The sequence below is a fragment of the Sarcophilus harrisii genome, chromosome 3 (genome assembly GCF_902635505.1).
Source record: "Sarcophilus harrisii chromosome 3, mSarHar1.11, whole genome shotgun sequence".
Lineage (NCBI taxonomy): Eukaryota > Metazoa > Chordata > Mammalia > Dasyuromorphia > Dasyuridae > Sarcophilus > Sarcophilus harrisii.
The window spans coordinates 236,032,629-236,042,958 of record NC_045428.1 but is presented as its reverse complement, the minus strand read 5'-3'; the positions used below and the strand labels follow the sequence as shown (position 1 = coordinate 236,042,958).

Sequence of the window (10,330 nt, the reverse complement as noted above, 5' to 3'; positions counted from 1 at the left end):
AGATAGAGCCAAGATAGTGGAGAGTAGACACATCTCTATCTGATCTCCTCTGATCTTCTCTCAACCAACAACAGATTAAGCCTCTGAACTGGTTTTGGAGTGACAAAACCCACAAATATTTGGAGTACAACACATTTCTGGAAGAAGAAACTTTGGAAAAACTTCAAACAGGTCTGTTTCAATCCAGCAGGGGGATAGCCTGCTGAGCCAGAGTAAGAAGCCCAGGGCAAGGAGCTAGGGCAAGGAACCAGAGTATTGCCACATCTACACACCAGGGAATCTTCTACGAGGCTCTTAGACTACACTATCCTGGCTGCAAGTGGGTGGTTTAGCAGATTTGCTGTAAGACACCAAAAAGCAAATTCAAAAGGCAAATTGTAAGCCATTGAGCACCAGAAGAATGGGGAACTGGCACCATAAATCAGTCAGCAAAACTGTCCCAGGGCAAATTAAAGTGGCTGTTGCCCCTTTGTCTTAAAAGCAGAGCTGAACTGTTAAAAAAAAAAATGAGCCAAAAAAAGCAAAAAGAACTCTGATTATAGACAGTTTTTATGAAGAGAAGAACAGATTTCAAACTCTGAAGTTCCTAAAGGCAAATCAACTCCAAATAAAGCCCTAAAGGGAGATATGAGCTGGTCCCCATTTCACAAGCCTTTCTCAGAAGATTTCAAAAAGGATCTTAAAAGAAAAATGGAGAAAGGAAATTAAATCTTTGCAAGAGGGTATGGAAAAAGGAAAAAGAGAAATTATCTGAAGAAAACTCCTTAAAATAAATATGACAAAATGGGAAATGAATATTATTTCTTACAAAATAGATATGAAAAAGGAACCAATTTGTTGAAATACAGAATAAGCGAAATGGGAAAAAATGCAATGAACAAAACAACTCATTAAAAAATTCAGTTGCCCAAATATAAAAGGAGCTAAAAAAAGGTAACTGAAGAAAATAATTCGCTAAAAATTAGAATTGAAGAAATGGAAGTGAATGACTAGATAAGATTTCAAGAATCAGTCAAACAAAACCAAAAAAATGAAACAAGAGAAAAAAATGTGAAATGCTTCATTGAAAACAAACTGAAAATAGATCTAGGAGAGACAATCTAAGGATTATTGGACTTCTTGAAAGCCATAATGAAAAAAAGAGCCTAAATATCATCTTTCAGGAAATCATCAAGGAAAACTGCCCTGATGTCCTAGAATCAGAAGGTAAAGTAGTCATTGAAAGAATTCACCGATCACCTCCCGAAAGATACCCCAAAATGAAAACTCCAAAGAATATAGTAGCTAAATTTCAGAATTATTAGATCAAGCAAAAAATATTGCAAACAGCCAGAAAGAAATGATTCAAATATTAAGGAGCCACAATCAATATTACCTAGGACTTAGCAGCTCCCACCTTAAATGAGCAAAGGGCCTGGAATCTATTATTCCAAAAAGCAAAGGAACTTGGATTACAGCCAGGAATCCATCTAAATTGAACATTATCTTTCTTTTTTTTATTAAAGCTTTTTACTTACAAAACATATGCATGGATAATTTTTTTAACACTGATCCTTGTAAAACCTTTTGTTCCAAAATTTCCTCTCCTTCCCCCCACCCACTTCCCTAGATGGCAGGTAGTCTAACACATGTTAAATATTTTAAAATGTATATTAAATCAAATATATGTATACATATTTATACAGTTATCTTGCTGCACAAAAAAAAATCAGATCAAGAAGAAAAAAAAACCTGAGAAAGAAAACAAAATGCAAGCAAACATCAACAGAAAGAGTGAAAATGCTATGTTGTGGTCCACACTTAGTTCCCACAGTCCTGTCTTTGGGTGTAGATGGCTCTCTTCATCACTGAACAATTGTAACTGGTTTGAGTCATCTCATTGTTGAAGAGAGCCACATCTGTCAACTGATCATCACATAGTCTTGTTGTTGCAGTGTATAATGATCTCCTGATTCTGTTCATTTCACTTAGCATCAGTTCATATAAGTCTCTCCAGGCCTTTCTGAAATCATTCTGCTGGTAGTTTCTTACAGAACAATAATATTCCATAACATTCATATATCATAATTTATTTAGCCATTGTCCAATTGATGGGAATGCATTCAGTTTCTAGTTTCTTGCCACTACAAAAAGGGCTGCCACAAACATTTTTGCACATGTGGGTCTCTTTCCCTCCTTTGGGATATAAATAGAAACACTGCTGGCTCAAAGGGTATGCACAGTTTGATAACTTTTTAAGCATAGTCCCAAATTGCTCTCCAGAATGGTTGGATTCATTCATAGTTCCACCAACAATGTATCAGTGTCCCAGTTTTCCCACAACCCCTGCAATATTTGTCATTATCTTTTCCTGTCATCCTAGACAATTTGAGAGGTGTGTAGTGGTATCTCAGAGTTGTCTTAATTCGCATTTCTCTGATCAATAGTGATTTGAAGCACCTTTTTATATGATTACAAATAATTTCAATTTCTTGGCTGCATTTAAAGTTCCTTTGCCTTTTGGAATATCAGATTCCAGGCCCTTCGATCCTTTAAGATGGGGGCTACTAGGTTTTGAGTAATCCTTATTGTAGCTCCTTGGTATTTGAATTGTTTTATCCTGGCTGCTTGTAATATTTTTTCTTTGGTTCAATAGTTCTGAAATTTAGCCATGATATTCCCTGGAGTTTCAATTTTGGAGTCTCTTTCAATAAGTGTTTGGTGAATTCTTTCAATGACTATTTTACCTTCTGATTCTATTACATCTGGGCAGTTCTTTTTTATGATTTCCTGGAAAATAGTATTTAGGCTCTTTTTTTCATTATGGTTTTTCAGAAATCCAATAATCCTTAGATTGTCTCTGCTACATCTATTTTCCAGGTCAGTTCTTTTCTCAAGTAGGTATTTTATAGTTTTTTTTCTATTTTTTCTTTTTCTTTTTCTTTTTTTTTGGTTTTGCTTAAGTGATTCTTGGTGTCTCACTGAGTCATTCATTTCCATTTGTTCAGTTCTGACTTTTAGTGAATTGTTTTCTTCATTTATTTTTTAAACTTCTTTTTGTATTTGTCCAATTGGATTTTTAAATGAATTGTTTTGTTGTATGGAATTTTTTTTTCCATTTCACAAATTCTGTTTCTTAAGGAGTTGTTTTCTTTTTCCATTTCACAAATTCTGTTTTTCAGGGATGGTTTTTCCTTTTTCATTTCACAAATTCTGTTTTTCTGGGAGTTCTTTTTCCATTTTGTTAAATCTATTTTTAAGGAGTTATATGCTTTTTCTATTTCACTAATTTGTAGTGAATTTTCTTCAGATAATTTCTGTATTGCCTTTTCCAAACCCTCTTGTAAAGTTCTCATTTTCTTTCCCCATTTTTCTTCCAGCTCTCTTTTAAGATCTTTTATAATTTCTTCTAGGAGAGCTTTATATGATGGAAACCAATTTATATTACCTTTTGGGACTTCATCTGAAGATGATCTGTTTTTAGTCTTCTCAGGGTTTGAAATTTGTTCTTCTCTTTCACCATAAAAACTATCTATGGTCAGAGTTCTTTTTGCTTTTTAATTCATTTTTTTAAGTGTTGAGATCTGTTTTTAGGGCAAGGGAGGCTGTCCAAGTTTCCTTTACAAGTGGCAGTGGCTTACTCTATAAGCAGCAACAGCTGTGCTAAGTTAGTGTTGACTTACTCCTGGTACTGGGTGGGCATGACCAGGTCCCGTGAGATTCTGGTGTTTTGGGGTTCAAAACCTTTTGTGTTTGTGTTGGGTATTTTGTAACTTTTCTGCTAATCTACTAGCAGGACAGAGTAGCCAACTCCTATAGATTCTCCCCTTAGATTTTCCACCTAGTGAACCCCACTCTGCCTTGGGACTCTGTGCTGCCTCCCCTCAGCATCTATGCTCAGCCTGCTTGTGTTTGGCCTGCCTCCTTCCGTACCCAATTGAAGCAAATGTTTTCTGGTGATCTTTGAAATTGTCTTCTCCTGGTAATTTATTACAATCCCAATATTCACGGATTCTGCTAGTCCAGAACTAATTCAGAGGCTAGATTTGGTAATGAGTATAGGGTAGTATGAGGATGTCAGAAAGAAATGAGTGGGCTCTCTACCATCTTGGCTCCGCCCCCTCTCCCCCCGAATTAGTTATTTTAACTGTGAATGTGAATGGGATGAATTCTCCAATAAAACAGAAGTGGATAGCAGACTGGATTAAAAGCCAGATTCCTACAATATGTTGTTTACACATTTAAAGAAGAGTGATATATACAGAGTAAAGGTGAAAGGCTAGAGCAGAATCTTATGCTTCAAGGGAAGTAAATAAAGCTGGGATAGCAATCCTGATCTCAGATTAAGTAAAAGCAAAAATAGATCTAATTAAAAGAGATAAGGAAGGAAACTATATTTCGCTAAAGGGTACCATAGACAATGAAGCAATATCAATACTAAATATATATGCACTAAGTGGTATAGCATCCATATTCCTAGAGGAGAAGTTAAGAGAGAGCTGCAAGAAAAAATAGACAGCAAAACTATACTAGTGGGAAATCTCAACCTTGCTCTTTTAGAACTAGATAAATTGAACTATCAAATAAATAAGAAAGGAGTGAAGGAGATAAATAGAATTTTAGAAAAGTTAGGTATGATAGATCTTTGGAGAAAATTGAAAGGAAACAAAAAGGAGTATACTTTTTTCTTGGCAGTTCACGGAACCTATGTAAAAATTGACCATGTATTATGGCATAAAAGCCTCAAAATCAAATGCAGAAAGGCAGAAATAGTAAATTCATTTTTAAAGATCATGATGCAATAAAAATCACATGCAATAAAAGGCCAAGAGGAAATAGACCAAAAATTAATTGAAACTAAATATTCTAATTCTAAAGAATGAGTGGATGAAGCAACAAATCATAGGCATAATCAATGACTTCATCCAAGAGAATGACAATAATGAGACAACACACCAAAATTTGGGGGATGTAGCCAAAGAGGTTAGGGGAAATTTTATATCTCTAGATGCTTACTTGCAAAAGATAGAAAAGGAGAAGATCAATGAATTGGACTTGCAATTTAAAAACTAGAAAAAAAACAAATTAAAAACCTTCAATTAAATACCAAATTTGAAATGCTGAAAAGAAAAGGGGAGATTAATAAAACTGAAAGTAAGAAAACTATTGAATTAATAAATAAAATTAAGGGTTGGTTTTATGAAAAAACCAACACAATCAATAAACCTTTAGTTAATTTGATTAGAAAAAGGAAAGAAGAAAATAGAATAGTTAGTCTCAAAAATGAGAAGGGAAAGAAAATTAGAGCAATGATTATGAGTTATTTTGCCCAAATATGTGTCAATAAATTTAATAATCTAAGTGAAATGGAGCAATACCTAGAAAAATATAGATTGCCCAGATTAACAGAAGAGGAAATAAATTACTTAAATAGCCCCATTTAAAAAAAAGAAATAGAACAAGTTATTAATCAACTCCCTAAGAAAAAATCTCCAGGGCTAGATGGATTTACATGTGAATTCTACAAACATTAAAAGAACAATTAATTCTAATACTGTAGAAACTATTTGAAAAAATAGAGAAAGAAGGACTCCTATCTAATTCCTTTTATGACACAGATATCATGCTGATAACTAGCCAGTAAGGTGAAAAGACAGAAAGAAAAGTATAGACCAATTCTCCTAATGAATATTGATGTAAAAATATTAAATAAAATATTAGCAAAAAGATTACAGAAAGTCAACCCCATGATAATACATCACAATTTATACCAGGAATGCAGGACTGGTTCAGTATTAGGGACACTATTAGCATAATTGACTATATCAATAAGCAAACTAACAAAAATCATATGATTATCTTAATAGATGCAGAAAAAGCATTTGATAAAATCCAACACCTATTCCAATTAAAAACAATAGAAAATATAATAATAAATGGAGTTTTCCTTAAAATGGAAATTTCCTTCACATCTATTTAAAACCATTTGCAAGCATTGTATGTAATGGGGACAAACTAGAACCATTTCCAATAAGATCAGGGATGAAATAAGATTCCCCACTATAACCATTGCTATTCAATATTGCATGAGAAACATTAGCTTTGGCAATAAGAGAAGAAAAAGGGATTAAAGAAATTAGAGTAGGTCATGAGGAAAACAAATTTATCACTCTTTGCAGATGATATGATGGTATATTTAGAGAACCCTAGAGAATCAACTAAAAAACTACTAGAAACAATTCACATCTTTAGCAAAGTTGCAGGATACAAAATAAATCCACATAAATCATCAGCATTTTTATATATTATCAACAAAGTACAGCAACAAGATACAAAAAGAAATTCTATTTAAAATAACTGTCAGTGGTATAAAATATTTGGGAGTCTACCTGCCAAGGCAAAGTCAGAAACTATATGAATATAACTACAAAGCACTTTTCACACAAATAAAGTCAGATCTAATCAACTGTAAAATTATCAAATGCTCCTGAGAGAACATAAAAAAATGAAAATACTACCTAAATTAATCTACTTATTTAGTGCCATATTAATCAAACTACCAATAAATTATTTTATAGATCTAAAAAAAAAAACTAATAACAAAGTTCATCTGAAAGAACAAAAGGTCAAGAATTTCAAGGGAATTAATGAAAACAAAAAGATGCCAATGAAGGTGGCTCAATTGTGCCTGACCTAAAACTATATTATAAAGCAGTGACCATCAAAACCATTTGGTATTGGCTAAGAAATAGAGTAGTCAATCAATGGAATAGGTTACAGTCACAGGACAAAATAGTTAATGACTATAGCAATCTAGTGTTTGAGAAACTCAAAGACCCCAGCTCTTGGGACAAGAACTCATTATTTGACAAAAACTCCTGGGAAAAATGGAAATGAATATGGCAGAAACTAGGCATTGATCCACACCTAATACCATATACCAATATAAGGTCAAAATGGAGTCATGATTTAGACATAAAGAGTGATATTAAAAGCAAATTAGAAGAACATAGAATAGTTTATCTCTCAGATTTGTGGAGGAGAAAGGAATTTGTGACCAAAGAATAACTGGAACTCATTATTGAACAACAAATAGATAATTTTGATTATATTAAGTTAAAATTTTTGTACAAAGAATATTTATGCAGACAAGATTAGAAAGGAAGCAATAAATTGGGAAAACATTTTTACATTTAAGGGTTCTGATAAAAAGCATCCTTTCTAAAATGTATAGAGAATTGACTTAAATAAATAGGAATTAAAGCCATTCTCCAATTGATAAATAGTCAAAGGATATGAATAGACAATTTTCAGATGAAGAAACTGAAATCATTTTTAGTCATATGAAAAGGTGCTATAAATCACTATTGATCAGAGATGCAAATTGAGACAACCCTGAGGTACAACTACCCCTCTCTCAGATTGACTAAGAGGACAGGAAAAGATAATGACAAATGTTGGAGGGGATGTGGAAAAACTGAAACACTAATACTTGGTGGAATTATGAACATATCCAGACATTCTGGAGAGCAATTTGAAACTAAGCTCAAAAAGTTATCAAACTGTTCATACCCTTTAATCTATCAGTGTTTCTATTGGACTTATGTCCCAAAGAGATCTTTAAGGAGGGAAAGGGACCCACATGCACAAAAATGTGTGTGGCAGCCTTTTGGCAAGAAACTGAAAACTGAGTGGATGCCTATCAGTTGGAGAATGGCTGAATAAGTAATGGTACACAAATGTTATTCAATATTGGTGTTCTATAATAAATGATCAGGAGGATGATTTTAGAGAGGCCTGAAGAAAGTTACATGAACTGAGGCTAAGTGGAATGAGCAGAACCAGGATTTCATTGTATATGGCAGTGGCAAGATTGTATGATGATCAATTCTGATGGATGTGACTTTTCTCAACAATGAGATAATTTAGGCCAGTTCCAATAATCTTGTGATGATGAGAACCATATACACTCAGAGAGAGGATTGTGGGAACTGAGTGTAGAGTACAACATAGCATTTTCACTTCTTTTGTTTTTGTTTGCTTGAATTTTATTTTCTTTCTCATTTTTCCTTTTTTGATCTAATTCTTCCTGTGCAGCAAGATAATTATATAAATGTGTATGCTTATTGGATTTACATATATATTTTACTATGTTTAACATATATTGGATTACTTGCCATCTAGGAGAGGGCATGGGGGTAAAGGGGGAAATTGGAACATAAGGTTTTGCAATGGTCATTGGTGAAAAATTATCTTTGCATATGTTTTGAAAATAAAAAGCTTCAATTAAAAAAAAAGAATTGAATTAGCTCAGAAGAACTGTGATATGCTCAAACTTAGAGTCCACCCCAAATGCTCATAGGAGCTATTTATGTTTGACTTGTGGCCAAGCCAAACCTACTGAGTTCATATTGTCTGCTCAGCTATAGTCAGACACATTGTAACTCAACGCTGATTTAGTGATGTCATTTTGGTCCTCTTCAAAAACAAAGGCAATGTAACCTAGCTCCAAATCTACTGATTGCTTAGTGATAACAAAATGGTGTAAGATACCTAAACAAGGGATATATTGTTCTGTCATTTTTCTCTTATGTCTGAATCTTTGTCACCCGATTTGAGATTTTTTTTGACCAAAAAAAATGTTCTTTTGCCATTCTCTTCTCCAGCTCATTGATAGATGTGCCAACTAAGGCAAAGAGAGTTAAGTGACTTGCCCAGGAACATACAGACTAGTTAGTGTCTGGGGCCAGAATTGAACTCAGGAAGATGAGTCTTCCTGATTCCAAACCTGGCACCCTATTCACTGTACCACCAAGCTGTCCTAGATAACAGATAGCATAAAACAATTCTGACAATCATGGGAATCTGGAAATCATGAACTATGAACATGGCATATGAACACATGAATCTTTTGAAACCTTGAAGATAAAAGCTCTTTCAATGTGGGCACAGAACATGGGGGAAAGGATGTAGCTTATAGGGAACAAATGCCTTTTTTCAGTAATCTAGGATCTGGATATTATGAAGCTTTAAAATATAAGTATTGCTGAAGTCAAATTTAAAAAGATATTTAGCAAGGAAATAATATGCTTTCTTTCTTCTCTTTTCTTATTGCTGAAGTCAAATTTAAAAAGATATTTAGCAAGGAAATAATATGCTTTCTTTCTTCTCTTTTCTTCTCTCTCTCTCTCTCTCTCTCTCTCTCTCTCTCTCTCTCTGTTTCTCTCTCTCTCTCTCTCTCTCTTTTTGGCAAGGTAATTAAAGTTAAGTGACTTGACTGGGTCATAGTGACTTACTAGTACATGTTAAGTATTTGAAGCAGGTTTTGAACTCAGTTGATCCTGACTCCAAGGCTGATGGTCTGCACCTTGCACCAACTAGGTGCCCCAATAATATGCTTTTTGAACAGAAATCTGGAGAGGTATCCCCTCATTGCTAAAGATGAATTGGAGAGCAAATTCTGCAATGGCACAGATAAATATATCAAGGTTAAAAATCTAGGCATGATGAGAGACTTAAACTCAAGTACAGAGAAATCAAGGAGGAGAACTGAAAACAGTTTTTCTAAGCCAGTGAAGCAAGTTTATTAGAAAATCACAAGACATATCTCAGCCATGAAGCTGAGAATCTGAAAATGAGCTGTTGGGGAAGTCTCCCTGATGACAGGTGAAATCCTGAAACAATTCTAGAAGGATGGTTTCCTGCCACTTCACTGCCCTGAGTGCTCCATAAGGGTTCCAAGACACTCTTATGGTATCTCTTCTAAGTCACCCAGATGTAGAGACAGATGGAATGCGCTGTCTTTAGAAAATCATGGAATTACCCAAAGCTGGGTTGGACAAAGATTCCATGACACTGCAGGGGAAGATATTTTTTCAATAGAAACCACAGAAAGAATATCTTCCACAGCAAGATGGACGGCAGCAGCCATAGCCATAGCCTCCATAGCCATAGCCACCATAGCCCAGACCTCCATAGCCACAGCTACCATAGCCTAGGCTTCCATAGCCACAGCTGCCAAAACCACAGCCTAGTCCACGATAGCTGCCATATCCACAGCCATAACCAGAGCCATAGCCATAGCCCAGACCTCCGTAATAGCCGCCGCAGTAGCTCATTGTGTCAAGGTTCACAAATGTAGATGGATGTCAGGGTTTAGTTTGTGTGAATGTACATAGCACTATCAGCACAGATATTTTATACGCTTCCAGAAGGAGGTGCGGCAGACCTAGGCCAGAATTGCATAATTCCTAATAACTAAATTGCCAGAGTAAAAGCACATTCTTGTCATCATTTGGTCCCTGACAACAATACTCCCAGCTCATTAAAGTTTTTTTCTTTTGTTTTGTTG

At 34.6% G+C, this 10,330-nt stretch overlaps 1 protein-coding gene across 1 annotated transcript; it reads right to left on the bottom strand.

Moving 5' to 3' along the window:
- Positions 1-9,436: 9,436 nt before the first annotated feature.
- Positions 9,437-10,330, bottom strand: LOC116423089 (keratin-associated protein 19-1-like). The gene has a single exon (XM_031964159.1). It carries the CDS (start codon positions 10,095-10,097, stop codon positions 9,855-9,857), a length of 243 nt encoding a protein of 80 aa, XP_031820019.1. The 5' UTR covers positions 10,098-10,330; the 3' UTR covers positions 9,437-9,854.

Excerpts from the sequence above, each read along its gene's own strand:
- LOC116423089 (XM_031964159.1), bottom strand. The coding sequence starts at position 10,097 with ATGAGCTACTGCGGCGGCTATTACGGAGGTCTGGGCTATGGCTATGGC.